General features: G+C 44.1%; 1 protein-coding gene across 2 annotated transcripts in view; it reads right to left on the reverse strand.

Moving 5' to 3' along the window:
* LOC119176106 (low-density lipoprotein receptor-related protein 2) overlaps nt 1–17876 on the reverse strand; it is a 151410-nt gene extending 133534 nt beyond the window's left edge. Inside the window, exons 1-3 of one of the 2 annotated variants that reach the window (XM_037427246.2) lie at nt 17645–17876; nt 9345–9479; nt 1005–1208 (exon numbers count right to left, since the gene is read on the reverse strand). In XM_037427246.2, the coding sequence (XP_037283143.1) occupies nt 1005–1208; nt 9345–9479; nt 17645–17732 (427 nt within the window). In that variant the 5' untranslated portion in view covers nt 17733–17876. The remainder of the gene's footprint in view (nt 1–1004; nt 1209–9344; nt 9480–17644) is intronic. The other variant, XM_037427248.2, reaches the window with a different exon arrangement.
* Between the last annotated feature and the right edge of the window lie 471 nt (nt 17877–18347).

Consider the following 18347-nt stretch of genomic DNA (forward strand, 5'->3'; position numbering starts at 1 on the left):
ATGGTCATTATTGATAGAGTACTCATGTCTAGTTTATCTGTCACTTGTACATCCTGTCCTAGGACTAGGCATTTCTACTCTTGGAGCTAGTTGGAACTGGTACACAAGGAGTATTTATCCAATTGTGACTTTACGGTTAGCCACTTTGCTGGAATGCTATGCAATTCTTTTAATATAGATACCCAATATAAGAACCTGCCCATCAGACACAAAGGGCAAGGAATGCTTTGCACTTATAATTCTGCAAATGCTGATGTGTGTTTACCAAGAGCTGATCACTGAGCAACTCTGCATGACTGTGTTTCTTCTCAATTTGAAGTTTACTTTTGTTACTCATAGCCCCCCCCCCCCCCCCCGACTCACAATGCAAGGATGTTTGCATGTAGTCCTCTTAAAATAAATAGTTATACAGTAAGTAAAAAAAGATAATTACAATCAGTTTTATCTTTACTTTGCCAATCCTGCAAAGCTTGTTTAAGGCAAGCAAAGTTTGCAGGGATGTAGCCCGAAATATTTTTGGGAAGAGGGGGCAGGGGTTGTAACGCTGCCAACATGACATGAACTGAAACTCAGCGCTTGGTTACACACCTGACAGTTTGCCCTGTCTACCATCTGGCTCCAATAGCTATAAAGCCTGTCTGTTGATACTATGCCTTATTAGGTCGGTGCACTATGTATAGAATGTTAGTGTTGTTTAACAGGACCTCTTAAGGGTGCCCAGTCAAACACCATGGCCAATTTCTATTATAATTTACCAAAAACGGTTTCAAATCTATTCATAATTGTACAGCATTAAGACAATCACCGAAAGTAAAAAAACAGGCCAATTCACAAGGCTTTTGCATTAAACTAAAAAACAAAAACTTTGGCTTTTATTTTTTTTAATCTTGTCCTTGAAAAACACATCTGCTTTTTTTCCCTTTCCTGGAATACACTATACTGACTTGCTGCTACTTTTTGTCCCCCTTGAAGCAGAAAATGATAGAAACATTAAAAGCACTCACTTCCTTCCACGATTTCCCCTGCGTTGATCGTATCCGTGTTTATGTCACTCCAGAATACTGTTGTGTTAGGGCCATTCAAAAGGAAATCCACAGCCACAGCAAGAGTGTTGCTACTGTACAAGAAGTGGCTCTCGCCCTTCGATTCCACAAATGATTGCTGAATACCAGCACTGGTGGTTATCAAAAGATATGACACTAATGGATCTAGAGAAAAAATAGAAGAAAGAAAAAGTCAACAAATGGGCACTAGTGTCAATGTTTGAATATAGAAAATCATAATTGCATTAAAACAAATTACAAAAGCAAAAAAGAGAGTCAAGGGCAGCACTTTTGAGTCTATCTGCATTGTAGTTATACGAATGTCTTTCTTACCTCTAAAATATGATAGGAAGGGGAGTTAGAAACTTGTGATGAAAAATCAAGCAACTAATTTAGGCAAAATAAAATTTTTAAAAAGTCATTTTGTAGACCATAATGACAAAAAGTTGACACATTAAATACCTTCAGAGTAGAAACATTGAAAACTACAACAACAAGATGCCACATCTCTGTAGCATAGCAGCGTTTAAGTCTGACAAACAAAATTTCTCAACCTTGAGACATTAGGAAAAGATTAATTTCAGCAGTGAATGCTTTCAATTTAAAGCTTCAATACTCAACTACTAACATTGAATGAAAGCTATTTTATTTAATGTCAACAAGTGTGAGGTCGAATGACAACTGAAGAGGGTTTTGAACACCTCTTGACTGGATCTTGAAAAAGATCAGTAACTTATATTACTGAATATTAACAGAAGCTCACACATAACCATGCAAGTTCATTTTTTAACTAATATCTCATTTAGATCTCAACCTCATCAAATAAGCTTTACTTAATTCCAATGAATGTCCAGACTGTTTGCCACTTCAAGCTGCTCGAATGTAAACCTGTTGCTCGATATTGCAATGCTTTTGACCTGGTTTACAAAAAAAAAAATTGTACACACACACACACACACACACAAACACACACACACACACACACACACACACACCCAATACAACACACACACATATACACACACACACACACACACAAATGTCTTAGTAAAATTGCCAAGAATTTCTTTGGTGTTAGAAATAGGAAAAATATCAGAAAACAATTTACTTTCAAACATTAATATGACCACTTATATTATTGACATGGTGACATTACAAGTGTTAATGCTCAGTGGCTCCACTTACAATGACTTCAGCATGTCTATATAAATAAATATACCATGAAAAAAATAATATCCCCTTTGATTACGTGCAGAATACTTCTCCAGTGAAACACAATATGCCCGTCATCCAAAGGAGAAGACAGAATAGCATCAGATTTGCAGTCAAAAGTAATATACTCTAGGTTTCTTGTTACATCTGAATACGGTAATCTTTAAAGCAATCAAAGTATGCTCTGGCTTCAATCAACATGACATTAACTAAATAATGAAACAAAACTGAAAAATTGCGATGTCAGAAGTTTAACATGCACAGAAAATGCATAATATGCATACAACTTTTCCAGTTTTTGGTGTGGGTGTGTGCCCTATCATTAACAGATTTCAAAAATGCCTATATGAGCAACAGATATAATTTTTCAGCCTACTACACTTACTACCAAGGAATTCTCAGCACTAGACAAAATTCATGCCTATATGAGCAACGGATATGATTTTTCAGCCTGCTACACTTACTACCAAGGAATTTTCAGCACTAGACAAAATTTTTAACAACCTTTAGTCAAGAGAAGTGGCTTGCTAAATGCTGCGATTATTTTCACCAATAGTATGCAAGAAGGCGACGTTCTTGCCGACTTGAAGACATAAAGTTTGTAAAATATATAAAAATCGCTACCAACCAGCATAGTACAACTATTCATTACCCTTCACAGCCAGCAAGGTCTGCTTAACATTCTTGACAATGGTAGGAAAGTTAATATTTGTTTATATACTCAGCAAAAGCCTCTGACCACATGCTTTTTGAGCTATTAACAAAAGTAACTCGCTCTAAACATAAGCTTATTCTGTGGTGACTCAATTCATACAAAGTGCCATGACATTAGCATTTAAAATACACAACTCAGCAGCGTCACGAGTTTCTCAGAGGTCTGTCCTTGTTTTATTCATTGCTGGCTTTAGAGAATCTGCTAATTCTTTTGCTTTTTGTAACCTGTATTAGTTTACTGCAAGACGTGCTAAATAAATGCACCGTTTTACATAATACTGCATTTTATTTTGAATAAATTTTCGTTAGGAAGACAAAATGAAGACCGATTGTGAAAAAAAAAAAAAGCCGCGAGCTTGGAAAGAAAAGCATGAGTGCACAATTTATGCCAAGTGCTAATGATCACAAGGCTGGCTGCAATTACCCAGTCGTGGAACACAGTACACTGACAGGTTGTTGGGCAGCAAGCTTAGCAAGTTCAGCTCCCATCCACTGAGCCCTTAAAACATTTTACATTTACCTCAGAACAGGGTAACACTATAACCTTTGTATGCTAACCCAGCTGAATCTAGGTGCTCATGAGCTCAGACTTACAAGAGATCAAGCAAGAATCAAGCAAATGACATCCACATGGAAGAAATATCACACTGAACACAGTTATACGAATGAAACCCGCTTGAAAAATTGGGCATTAGATTTGAAAGGGACACTAAAGGCAAATAATTTAGGTTACAGTAACAGACAAGCTTGAGAATGTCTAAAATGTCATCAAAAACAGTGCTCTGGTAGCAGAAATTAATGAAAATGTAAAACGTGATATCTTTAATTCAAGTGGGACATCCAATATTAGCAACATTACAGCATAATTTCGTCCCTTGTACCGATTCACTTCCAACAGAGATCACTACAGTACATTCCAAGATGGGACAAAATGACAGCTATTGATTGATATGTGGGGTTTAACGTCGATTCAATTATGCAGAGTGAATATGGTCACTGCTACTTCAAGAAAAGTAGCACTTCCCACTACCCCACTCGGCAAACAATGATAAAGTGCACATTGGCATTGGCCACACCTGTCTAATCCTTTGACAGACTGAGGATTAGAATGTGGATTTGCCAAGTTGGGGACTGAGATTTGGGAGATTCCTAAACTGAGGAGTAGAGGCGTCGAAAAAAATAAAGTGTCGCACAGTTGTTTGATTTCATAAGGCTGCAGATATACAGTGCTTCAAATGATTGCCAGTAACCTTTTTTCGAAGTCAGCGATCATATTAGTACTCACAATTATGTGGCATATACACGCATGAGTAACTGAACAAACTGTGCTGTGTCCCGTGACTAGGGCTAACAGCCCCTTCGAAATCTCAAAACGCTTTTTCGCAAGCCATTGGGGTACGGCGGAAAAGGTGGCTTAGGTGGCGTTCTGATTGATATGTGTGGTTTAACGTCCCAAAACCACCATATGATTAAGAGAGACGCCGTAGTGGAGGGCTGCAGAAATTTCGACCACGTGGGGTTCTTTAACGTGTACCCAAATCTGAGCACACGGGCCTACAGCATTTCCGCCTCTATCGAAAATGCAGCCGCCGCAGCCGGGATTCGATCCGGCAGCCTGCGGTTCAGCAGCCGAGTACCTCAGCCACTAGACCACCGCGGCGGGGCAAGTGGCGTTCTGCAACAAGGCCAAAAATTAACGAACCGCTAGACAACACCCCCCCCCCCCCCCTCTTCTTTCGCGATGGGGTTAGGTTTAGGGCACGACTTCTCGGCTCGCTTGCAAGGCGCATTTGACCAGATAACGTAACGAGAGCACGCGCCCGTTGGCCCCGCACCCGGCGACGACACCGAACACCTCGCATGTGCCGTTGCTATGGCAACTACGTGGTCGCCGGCAACGCCGGCATTCGCAGCACATCGAGTTTGTTGTTGGCGCGAAGTACGCTTTCAGCTTTAGTTCCGAACATGTCATGGCCGTGTCTGCTGGCTTGGGAAGTCATTTCCCGCAAAGTGCTGCTGGCTAGGAAACGCATTTTTGTCTAGAAGTTGCGGTGTCCCGCCGACCGATAGCCGCTGCAGTCAGTGGACCGATGGGCACGCAGCGCTGGTACTGCATCTGAACGATCGCGTGTGTACTAACTGTGGTTTAGGGTATGAGCACCTGGATCTATGGATGGATTTATAACGCGAACTACAGGTGGCCTCGGTGAAAAAATAGCGTAATTGAGAATTGTGACGATGGTGGGGCCTTTTGGCGCATGATGACGTAATTTCAGCAAATTTCGTGACTTTGGCACAGCTAGATTCAAAAAATGGTGAATTGTATCAATTTGGAGCGATTGGCGCAGCTGTCGCACCCCTATGCTCACGGTTATGACGCACATGTGAGAAGACTTCTTCGCCCTCTGCCATCCCTCCCTACTTTTAGATTCCAGTGTGTTCATCACATTAAATGGGAAAAAAATGGCCCCGAATCATGTTTCACTGCAAATATCGAAAGACGATAGTCTTCTGTCTGGAGAGAGTGAATACAACGTTTAATTGATGTTCCGCGCAAGAAAATCGGTGAATAGGATTCTGGAGGCGCTGCGTCAGAGTAACTGTATATATGCTAACTTCCCGTAGGGAGCACATACAGTTACTCTGCTACGTGAGACATGAGCGCTATCTGGTAGTTGTATTGAAAAACCAAAGGATGGCCTCTTATATAGCAAGCGCGCGACGTGCGCGAGCAATTTTGGAGGCCATAATGTGTAGAATGTAAGGCGACGGGAACGTGCCACCACCGTATCGTTAGCAAAGCGTGGGAAACAACCGGCTTTTCGTGCATAGCGTTGCATTGTCAGTGCAGCGTATTAAACGCTACGGTCCTTGGAATTATTTATGCATGCTTTTTATAGTATAAAATGTTCTGCCTCAGATATGCGCAACATTTGCTATTTCATCGATATTACGCACAAGCATGAATGCAGAAAGCAGAGCAATATTGGTTGGCGCTGCGGACATGGTTAGATTTTAGCAGTTTCGGATGACAAACAAGGAGACCGACCGAGAGACAGGCCAAAATGTTTGCGTCAAAGTATCACAAGAAAGACTATCGTTTTTACAAAGTAATTAAAGAGCGCTACAAATCACTGCGACTTATCTCTCTCTCTCTCTCTCTCTCTGTCTGCGCGCGCGCGCGCGCGCGCGCGCGTGCGTGCGTGTGCGTGCGTGTGTTTTGCGCAGCGGTTGATTAGTGAGACAACAAACTACATTCATCAAGCCATTCGATGGCTACTCTAAAAAGTGTGGCAGGTTGCCTTTAAAAGGACCCTGCAACTTTTTTCCAAGTAGCCATGGATGGATTCACTATAGGATCGAGCTTATTGCCCCACGAATCCACTCACACCGCAAAAAATTTTACAGTTCGTACAATATTAACGGAGTTATATTTGTAGGACGCTACAATCGTGTTCTCTTTTCTCTCGTTCCTACGAAATCGCAGGAAGCTAAGCAGGGAGGGATGCCTTGGGGGAAAGAAAATACACCACGCATGTCTCGTGACCTTGACAACATCTTTTAGGAGGTGTTGACCTTGAACATTTCACTTTTTTTTTTCAAATGCTTTTCAGTGCGAGCTTGCGAGTGCGTGGACAAGTCGCTGCCTCCCGCGGCTGCCCGAGTAATGCTCAAAGCAGCCAATGGCTGATGCGATGAATGTGACGAGTGTGTTTTTTCTAGCTTTTATTGTCATTTGTCGAGAGATGAAAGAAGCCATTTTTAGCTTACTTTGAGAATTAATTGTGGATTACAGGCCACATGCTGCCCTATATTATTTGGCTGGCATTTTTCTCTGGAGCATAGACTATCGATCGGTAGCGTTTTCTGACCATGCTCAAAAAGTGTTACAGGGCCCCTTTAATAAAATAATTCTCCATTCCCTGACTACTATTAGTTTCGAAGAGCATGGTACGAGAGAGAATCATATCATAATCGCCCGACTACACCCACTGCACGATATTGATTGATAACCGATATGTAGGGTTTAACGTCCCAAAATCACTATATGATTATGAGAGACACCGTAGTGGAGGGCTCCGGAGATTTCGACCACCTGGGGTTCTTTAATGTGCACCCAATTCTGAGCACACAGGCCTACAGCATTTTCGCCTCTATCGAAAATGCAGCTGCCGCGGCCGGGGTTCGATCCCGCGACCTGCGGGTCAGCAGCTGAGTACCTCATAGCCACTAGACCGCCGCGGCGGAGCTATACCCACTGCACGGCCAAGGCCTCTCCCATGTTCCGCCAATCAACCCCGTCCTGTGCTCTCTGTTGCCACGTTGTATCGGCGAACGTTTTAATCTCATCGGCCCACCTAACTTTCTGTCTACCCTTCACGCGTTTGCTTTCTCTGGGAATCCAGTCATTTCCCCTTAATGAACAGCGGTTAACCTGTGTGCGAGCTACGTGCCCGACCCATGTCTATTTTTAAAGACGATAGTCTTTCTTGGGGACCTTCGGCGCAAAAATTTTGGTCTGTGTCTGTTTCTATCTCTCTCTGTCTGTCCACTCTTAACAGCATCGGGTACTTGAAACGGCCGACCCCTTCCGCAGCGCCCACCTATGTTGCTCAAAGTTGAGCTTTCATGCTTGTGCAATTGTCAATTAAAAAGCAATTATCGCGCATGTCTGTTCGCCCTAACAACACGTATATATTCTGCATGTGCGTCTCTTACTAGAACAGACATACATAAGTAATTTTAAGGACCGTAGCGCTTATCACGCTGCGCTGACCATGCAACGCTTGCACGGAAAGGCGAGTGTTTCCAACGCTTTGCTAAAACGAAACGGTGGTGGCATCTACCTTTCGCCTTGCGTTCTACAGATTATCACCTCTGGGATGGGCGCGCACACCCGTCTCAGGGCCACACGTTTTGTTTTCTAAGACAACTGCCAGATGGCGCTTCTGTCTCACGTCTGACGTGACTTGATGCGCGCGTTCACCTCCGCTGCACGCTCGAGGCACTCTAACGCAGCGCCACCAGAATATCATTCACCTATTTTCTTGCGCAGAACATCAAATAAATGTCTTGCTCACTCTCTCCACACGCAAGACTATCGTCTTTCGACGACATTTGCAGATTACATGCAGATACGGGGCCGATTTTTTTTTCTTGATTTCAACTATGATATCCTTAACCCCCGTTTGTTCCCATGACCCACTCTGCTTCCTTCCCGTCTGTTAAGGTTACACCTATCAATTTCCTTTTTATTTCTTGCTGCATCGTCTTCAATTTAAGCATAACCCTCTTTGGAAGCCTCCAGGTTTCTGCTCCGTAGGCAAGTATAGTAAGATGAGGCTGCTTTACACCTTACTCTGGAGGGTTAGTGATCGACTACCATTCATAATTTGAGAATGCTTGCCAAACATGCTCTACCTCATTCTTATTCTATCATACTACCTGTCCTAAGTCAATTTCCCAGCTTGCATTGTCTCGCCAGCTATCACAAAGCGCGGTTCTCTGTCTCTCAAGACTGTAGCACATTGTTTTATTCACATCAATGTTCAGACGAACTTTTTCACTTTCAGTGCACAGTTCAGTAATCATAAGCTGTAATTCGCCCCCTCTAGTTTTTCCTCAACCTAATATCAGCAAATCACAGGTTGCTGAGATCATTATCCGTTAACTACTATCCCTAGCTCTTTCCAATGTTGAGCGCTAAAGACCTCTTGCAAACACACGGTGAGTAAGCATTGGAGAGCATCTCCCTGCCTTACACCCTTCTCTATTGGGTTGATTTGTGGGGTTTAGCGTCCCAAAACCACTATATGATTATGAGAGACGCCGTAGTGGAGGGCTCCGGAAATTTTGACCACCTGGGGTTCTTTAACGTGCACCCAAATCTGAGCACACGGGCCTACAACATTTCCGCCTCCATCGGAAATGCAGCCAGCGCAGCAGGTCGCGGGTCAGCAGCCGAGTACCTTAGCCACTAGACCACCGCGGCGGGGCCCTTCTCTATTGGGATTCGGTTACTTTATTGATGACTATGGTGGCTGTAGATCCACTGCATATTTCTTTCAGTATGTGTATACAGACTTGTTTTTTGTTCCACCCATGTTCCAACTAGGCCGAATCGCAGTTTTGCTACAGATTGTCTATGACACGATTGCGCAGGGCCTTGATTACTGCTGATATTTCGACTTTTCGTAATCTATGAAGGTTATGGTTACAACCCGAGAGAATCGTGAGATGTCGAAAACAAAGTGTTCTTCCATAACTTCCCACTCAATGGCAAAAGCCAACAATGATGAATAAAACCAATAGCTCACAGAAATAGTTCAAGTGCTACACATCCAACTAACAATACTTATGTTACGAGTGCCTTACCAACTGGAAGACAGGAGAAGTTATTGGAGTCGAGGCGAAAGCCTTCAACACAACCACATTCAACAAGAGACCGATCTTTCCAATTCTGGATGCATGTTTGAGCGCAGCGTCCCCATTCATGACACGGAGATTCACCTGCAAAAAAGAGGCGAAATAAGGATATAAACATCGAAGCCTTGATGGAAGTAACGGTTTTATCGAATCATCAGTGTATAAAGCTGCATGCACAGAACATTGCCAAGATGAATTTAAATGGAACATCTATGCATGTATACTGAGGCAACACCGCCCGTGCGGCCGATGATTATTTGCTCATGTTCCCTTTTTAACAGGTGGGTGTACTTGCACTGTAGTGACACCCTCCCGTGTGCGTTTGTGGAACTAGCCAACACCTCCTGAAAATTCTTCAGGCCTGCGCCCTCCGCCGTGATGTCACCACCAGCCGTCCTACCAGTCCAATACTTCCTGAGCGGTTCCGTCACGCATTCCCGAATTTCCACTCGCTGCAGTGGTGACAGCCGTGCTGCACGTGTTTTTTCGCGAGTCTGCCGAGCCATTTTCTTTGCGTTGTGTGCAGTGAATTTTACTGCCGGAATTTTATTGCGCGAAGCTTCTGACATGCCCAATAAGTGCTGTGTGCCGGCATGTTCAAGTAATTACAAGACCGGGAAGAAAGTTCAAGTATTTTCATTCCCCAAGGATGAAGTGCTAAGGAAGAAGTGGCTCGGTGCTATTCCAAGAAAGGATTTCTTTCCTACGGAAAACAACAAGGTAAGAGCAAACTGGATGTCACCATTGCATCACACTGATGGTGGAATTATACTCATTGTAACAGTTCGCGAAGCGCTCGTGCAATTTTTAGACGCATTCCGAGGTTCACTGACACTCTGCGACTGCTGTTGGTATGCAGGTATGCGCATCGCATTTCACCGAGTCATGCCTTCAGAACAAGTCGTCCTACACGGATCCTACGACAGGAAGAGTGCTAGAGGTCTTACTGAAAGTACCACGCCTGCGTTCAGGATCAGTGCCCACACTGTTCCCAGGATGTCCTTCGTACTTGTTGAAGGATGACCCTTCTCCGAGAGATTGCCCGGAAACGAAAAAAAATGCGCCGAGAAGCGGCTGACCTCGCTCGTGCCATCGCAGAATCGGAGGCTTCTTATCGTGATGAAGAAACGAAATGCTGTTTTTCCTCGCTTCTTGAGCTTATGGAATGTGAAAAGTGCACCTGTGCCAAATGAGTGGATTGTAATTCACCGCACAAACTGGGCCCTGTTTTTAAATATTGTTGATGAGAGCATGCCGATGTTGCGGTCGTCTGTTACTGTTTTCAGCGACCTGAGTATCAGTGTATGTTTTCATGGTACCAAATTAAGCCGCATAGGTGATTATGTCGTGCCAGGAAGCATTGAGAATGTGAATGTCCTGTCTGCCATTCTGAGTAGCCTTCAAAGCACTGTCCTCGATGAAAAATGCTCCTCAGAAGGTCTTTGTGACGTAATCGTTAGCCTTCTTGAGCAACTTGAACGAGATGCCATTGACAGCAAGAAACGTATCAGTCGGTTCTTGCGAGAACAAGTGGCGTTGCTTGGAAAACAACGATTCCAGTATTCCTCCGAAAGTATGGTGGTTGCTTGCATATTGCATACCATATATCTCCACACGCCTACAAATTTCTGAGGGGTTCAGGTTTTTCTGCCAAGCCACATCCCAGTACTTGTCGAAATGTCTGCTCCTCGTTTCACTTGTCACCTGACACTGAGTCAGCCAGTGAAAATTTTCTCGGGTACATAAAGCACAGATTTAAGCAATTGCAGCCGCATGGAAGTGCCGTGGTTCTCATGCTCGACGAAATTCACATCCAGTCTTTCTTCGATTTTAAAGGTGGAAAAATTTCAGGGGCAGCAGGAAACAGTGAAGAGGTCGCTACTTCTGCTCATGTGTTTATGGTGCAAAGCATGCCGAGTTCTTTTCGCGAGGTGGTGCACATTCTGCCTGCACGAACAATGAATGCTCACTCTCTTCATGCTGTCTTGAAAAATGAAATCATGGGCCTTGAGGAAATAGGTTTTAAAGTTCTTGCAGTAGTTTCAGACAACAACGCAATCAATCGCAAGGCACTCAGTATGTTTTCAGATCCGCCAAAGCTGAGCATCGTTTACCCAAATCCAAAAGACGCAACAAGACCTATGTTTTATGTTGTGGATTCTGTGCACTTGTTGAAATGCATCCGAAACAACTGGATAAATCAAAAGAATCTTGGGACAAACCTATATTTTCCAATGTTTGATCTCTCAAACAACAGTGTCCATCCCGACTGCATACAGCGGGCATCATTGAAAGATATTCGGGAGCTGCACAAGCTAGAGGCTTCTCAGCTTTTGAAATACAGCTATCGCCTTTCGTCAAAGGCGCTAAATCCTAGCAACTTCGAAAAACAGAATGTTAAGCTAGTACTACAAATATTCAATGCTTTTGTAGCTGAGGCACTGGATCACCACTGTAACTTTCATGCTTTATGGCATGCCAAAGAAACTGCCAATTTTATCAGGATAGTTCTCCGCTGGTGGAAGATTGTAAACGTTAAAACACCTCACAAAGGCCATCACCACAGATATGTTTATGAAGAGCCAGTTTCGTGCCTGAATGGTAACCCTAAGCTGGAATTTCTCGATGCATTTGTGGCTTGGTTGGATGTGTGGGAATCCTACAAACACGACAACGGCATTCTCAGGCGAGAAACTCAATCTGCTCTGAAGCATTCCGCCTATGCAATACTTGAATTCACCAAGTACTGCCTTGTCGAGCTTCGTTATAAATATGTCCTGCTCGGCAAGCTGCAGACAGACGGCCTCGAAAACCGATTTGGCCAGTACAGGCAAATGGCTGGTGGTCATTACCACATCAGCATTAGGCAGCTGTACGAGAGTGAAGGCAGGATTCGCCTACAAAATACTCTTCCTATAATGAGCAGTGACGATTTCATTGATGAGGCTCTTCCATCGGCAACAGCCACAAATCAACAGGACTTCAGAGTTACTGTCAAACCTGAAGACCTTGACAGCTTAAGCACACGCGTCGCTGTTTTTGCTCATGTTGGAGGCTTTTGCGCTAACTCTGTGGTAAAAACGTTGAAGTGCAACTACTGTCAAGAGAACCTTCTTGCTGACAGTTGCGATGCTGAGTGCGATGGTGATGCTAATTCTTTAATAGCAAGTCTCAATCGAGGTGGCTTGAAATTTCCGAACGCGTGTGTTGTGACAGTAGTGATGCACACTGAAGTTGTTGAAAAGTTGCTGCAGAATGAAAAAAATGCCGCGTGCTTTCTGCAGGCAACAAATCACAGATGTATTGTTCAACAGCTTGTGAAGGAGAGCTTGCCAGCATTTGAGGAACTGGTGACTTGTGCGAATGAGCACGAACCAGATTTGGTGATAAATATGTTGATAAAATGTGCAACAAATGTTCTGCTAAATAATTATTGCACAGAAAGGAATGACGCAGCAGCTGTTGTTAAAGCCGATGCCAAAGCTGTTGCAAAAGCACGGAAATTGAAAACCGTTGCTCCAAAATAAAGTGCTCATGTATCACTTGTAATTTTCATTAGTATGTTCATTTATTTGTTTTTGATCATTGCTTCGTGCCCCTGTTTCGTGTGTACATGTTGAATAAACTAACTCTTACTACAGGAAGTTCCCAGGTTTGAGAAGTTCCTTATAATTAACAAGACCCTTTGAAGACATTCAGACGCGAGAGAAAACAATATTGCTGAGATACAATTAACTGGTTCACTGCGGGAGGAGTGCCAGAAGCGGCGCGCTCCCGCAGGACCGGTCGGACGGCGAGTGATGACGTAGCTGACGACATGTCACGTGAGGCGCAGGCCTGAAGAATTTCAGGAGGTGTTGAACTAGCGCGCAAGCGCAGTGACAGCTGTAGGCGGGGCTTTGCCGCGCCGTCTGCCAAAGCGCGACGTCTCCGCCGAACCGGGCTTGCTTTGCGAGTAAGCTAACTTCATTTTCCATGTGCGCACGCAAATTAAAAATCAAGCACGATTTTCGATAAGCACATCCAGGACGCCTTGTGCTATCCAGCTTCTGCTCCACATGTTTTCTTTCTTTTTCTTTCTGCACGGGATCACACACGTAATAAAACTTGGCACTTGCGTGGGTAAGCAATCTCGAAGATCCGCTGGCGTTCGCATCCTAATCTACTTAGCCGTTTCGTGCTAAACAGAAGGCGACTGACACAATAGTTAGGAGCGAAGCTCCTTAGGGCCACAAGATGTCCAAGCGGCTTCCATTCGTCCGGGTGCGGTGCACATTCGAAGCACAGGTGCAAAACAACTGTGCGCAAAACCGTCAACAGAGCGCACACGTGGTTTAAAATTAGTCCTTCCATCTGCCTGTACTTCTGTCCGTCCTTCATGGTAAACAGCCGGCTACTTCAACGTATACGTTATAAACATTAGACTAAGCTTCGTTCCGTTATCAGCATCTATTTCGTAGCTATGCTTGGATTTTTTTTTTTTTGTCAACTTATAGCTTGCGCAGTAAAGATAAGTCTGAATATGCTGCGCTATGAAGCCACAAAGGAAGCTTTCCTAGTCCCGCTAAATGTTGAGTCAAGAAAGATAAAAGCGATGCGGGGGCCTTGCGCCGCATAGCCACGAAGGGAATTCACTCGGCGCCTGCTGACGCACGATTTGACAGCGGTGGTTCTTTGGTCTACTGATTTCTTTGCACGAGTTATCTTCAAAACTCGATTTGAATGCCGCTTAATTGGTTTCCAAGAATACGAAAACGCTCGCTTGCGTCCGAGTAAACTTAGGACGGCGTTCTGTAGAGTTCTATAGGCTAGCACATAAAGACAACGGTGCTGGTAACACTCAAACGATACGCCACTCTTCTGATACTGGCAAACGGCCCACATTCTTTTGGTTTTAAGTAACTGACCGACGGAAACTTTCTCACATTTAAAGCTGTTACGCAAGACTTTACCATGAATTCATCGCCACTTTTGCGGCACGCCTAACCTTGAGGCTGATCAGAAAGAACCGTGTGAGCAGCGGCAACTTTCTAGCGACTGCGTACAAAGCAACTGAGCAGTGACGCAGCCAGAGGGTAGCGCAGCGGACCCGTTTCCACCCATCCGATTTTTTTTTCTTTGGCTTGACATACAAAGCGCATAATGACGATTTGCGTGGCTGACCACCATTTCAGATCAGAGTGGTCTGTCCTCCCCCCCCCCCCTCCCCATTCCACCTCCCAGAAAAATGATTTCTGCATATGCCCCAGCAACTGAATCAGTTGTGCGAGCTCCAGCGCAGTTTGGAGATTTTATTCCCGGACAGGCCAAGTTCTATTACCTGTGGAATCGCATGCTTTTAGAAAAGACCGAAAACGCGAGGAGCAACAGCTGGGTAAAACAAGGAGCAGTCACTGCGCTTCCCGAGAAGCATGCCGCATTTTGCGGTTTGCGTGCGCATAGCAAGAGCAAAGTTACTTTCACGGCGAAGTAAGCGCGACTCGGCGGGCGCGCTTTAGCAGACGACGCAACGAAGGTCCCACCCACAACCCAAAGTATTTATAAACGTCGCAACTGCCAGTGTGCACCACTTCTGCAAGCTGACCACGGAGACAGTGCATGCAGTGTCAAAGCGCTGTTGTGTTATCAAACAAACTGAGCGCGCCCTTGTGCTTTCTTCTAATGTTCCCCACTATTTCCCGTTTGTTTTTTTTCCCTTGCTGGACGCGTCCGTTGGGATGTTTTTCTTTCGTTTTTTTTTATTTCTTACAATTTCTTCTTTTTATTTTCCATATCTGTGTGGTAGGGTGTCTTTACAACTACAAGTACACCCGCCCGTTAAAAACGGAACAGCAGCAAATCATCATCATCACCTAGAGTAATTGTATACGGTGTCTGTAGTGACCACATATACAGTTACTCTACGCTGACCAGCAAATATATGGCTGGCAGTGTGGGCGATACGACAGCAAGGAACATTAAGCGAAAAGTCAGAGGATTTATTGGACGACAGGGATGAAAAAGAAGCCGGCTCTCAGTAACTACCAAAAGGGCAAGAAGGAAATAAGGCGGGAGAAGTTTTATGATAATTCAAGGGGAAGGCAGGTAAAAACTATTTTTCCTTTGGAAAGGATGTGGGCAATGAGACGGATGATGAGAGGTGCGCTTTACTGATCGAAGCGAGGTCGGGTTGCCTCAAAACGCGTAGTCATAAAGCGGGATCCGATAAAGAGGAAGAACAATGCACCTACATACTGTGGGGGAGCTAAGCAAACAATGGAACTTGTTCCGATTTAATGCGGCGATATGCACCCAGGTATACGTGCAGGGGCGGACCAAGCCACACATTTTAAGGGGGGGGGGGGTCGCTTAAAGTAACACAGGAGGGCGGGGGGCGTGGTTATTACTTTTTTTTTACTAGCACAAAAACTATCATTGCATAAATAATATGTGCTCAAAGGCATTCCACTCATTTGTCCTAATTGGTGATATAAGTTGGACGGCAAGCACTAAAGGAAGGAGGTACTGACAGGCTTTAGGGGGGGAAAGAGATTGCCCCTACATAGACGATGGCTATATAGCTCTACATAGACGATGGCTATAAAAGTTGTGAATGTCATCTTGTGTACTTCAATAGCCCACGTGTACTTAGTGCCACAGTTTCTGCACTCAGAGAATTAAAACAATGTGAGTAATCAAATTATTAATGCTTAAGGATAAAGTATGCATTTCAAAAATTCTGCAGCAGCCTGATAATATCCTTATTTTATTTAATGTAGTAACACAGCATGTATTCTGTCGTAAAACAGCAGCAGGAATGGACCAATTTGAGACCACCTGGGATAACTTTATAAGGCAAGGAACAATTAGATGTTTTATGTCTGCTTTTTAATGGTTCCAAGGCCACCGTAATGAGTGCGCGGAAGGAAACCAATAGCAGAGCCTGTATGCTGCAGTTTAATTGTAATTCAGCTCAAAATTAAGGTTACGCCTCATCAATATCGACAGATTGTTTTAAAGATTAGCTGTTAGCTGTATTTTCTATCACACTGACATTTTACACACACACACACACACACACACACACACACACACACACACACAGAGAGAGAGAGAGAGAGAGAGAGAGAGAGAGAGAGAGAGAGAGATAAAAAGTTGGGCGACAAGCAAGATAACGGCAACTTTCCTCAAAGTTGTTTTCATCTAGTGTGCAGGATATTCAACGATACTTTTTTTTTGCATAATACTGAGGGAAGACTAGTTCCGAATGCAAAACAAACAAGCAGAAGCTCAAAGCTGGACTGCGCGAACGCGCAAATGTATGCGTGTGCGCACTGGCTTACACACGCACACACACACAAATAACTATAAAGGGTGTCCCGCATAACTTGAGCCAAGAATTTGAAAGTGAAAGACACTTCAGTGCCGAATTCAACCAAACGCGTACCACTCGCACTAGCATGTAACTACTCAGGCTATCTTTATTTCTCCCAATACTCATTATTAATAATAAATAATTACCTATTTTTATTTATGAGCTGGGAACCTAAAATATGAACACTTAGATGTAGAGAAATTTCAGAAATCACCAACTAAATTGTTTCCTGTACGATACGTCTAGCACTGTTATTTTTTTTTTTCCGGGTTGTCGCGGTCTGCCACACGGCTCCTTTTCACCTTTCGCGGGCTTTCTTGACAACGTGGAAAAAACTAACGGCGCGAGACGTATCATACAGGAAACAATTTAGTCGGTTTCTGAAAGTGCCCTACATCTAAGTTCATACTTTTTTTGGTTTCCAGCCCATAATAAAAAATGGTAATTAATAAATTACTTAGTATGGGGAGAAAAAATTAGCCCGAGTACCTACTGGCTAGTGCGAGTAGTATGCGTTTGGTTCAATTCGCCTCCTAAGTGCCTTTCATTTTCAAATTCTTAGCTCAATTTGTGCTGAAGTAAATTTTAATGTGCACGGCCTTGAATGTTATGGTAATTACCACGCTTTCTGACGGCTCACGTAATTGACGAACGTAAAGAAATTCAAGAAGCTTTAAAAAGAGTGATGGGAGAGACATTTTCGTATTTTATATGGCCAAAGTAAACAATACAAGATACAGTTGGCTGGTAGCACAAGTACGTGCAACCTCTTGACCCTCCATCGTCCTTCCCGGCAAACGAAGACACTCGCCGCACCAAACACACGCCAGATGCGCATAACGACTACGCTCATAGCCGTATGTGGCCTAGAATGCGTTAAAGTAGGCAAACTTACCATTATTGGCCTGAAGAAATTCCGTAACGACAACTGCGAAAGCAAATAAAGACAGGAGTAGACGACCGATGAAGGATCCGAAGGGCATGTCAGAGGTTAAGAAACGAAGGAGCCAAAAGCGGTGAGGTGGACTTCAAACGCTTCGGACAAGCACTGCAGCGCATGTATCGTCATAATAGTTCCAATGCGGCGATGAGCCGCATTTATAAGCGGCAAACTGGTGGCAGGGTATGCTGCGAGCTGCGCTGTGAGAAAATCGGCAGACGATGTCGTGCACCCACAGGGTGCACCGGCGAAGGAGCCCCCTTGCGACTAGGAACAGCATTGGGCCACTACACACGGGAACGTTCGCATTGGCGCTAGCTGTGTAAATAAAATGGTTGAATACTTAATTCACGTGAGCAAAAATTTTAAATCAGTAGCATGTCAAAATAAAAAACTGTGTCAGAAAACAGGTTTCATTGTAAACTGAACATAATCTTCAAAGTGATTGTGGATTTCACAACTTTCTGTGGCAACACAGCTATAGTGGCTAGAAACGCTTTCCTTGTGTCGTGAACGAGACAGCGAGACTGAAACGTTTTACAATACAGCCTCTAGAGAGCGCAGCCGCTCGCTGGCGCGCTTTGTTCGCGCGCGTCATTCAGCACCTCGACGGATTGCTCGCATTGAAACTTATTGTGGTTGGGGTATAATCACGTTG

This window comes from Rhipicephalus microplus, chromosome X (genome assembly GCF_043290135.1).
Source record: "Rhipicephalus microplus isolate Deutch F79 chromosome X, USDA_Rmic, whole genome shotgun sequence".
NCBI classification, from domain to species: Eukaryota; Metazoa; Arthropoda; class Arachnida; order Ixodida; family Ixodidae; genus Rhipicephalus; species Rhipicephalus microplus.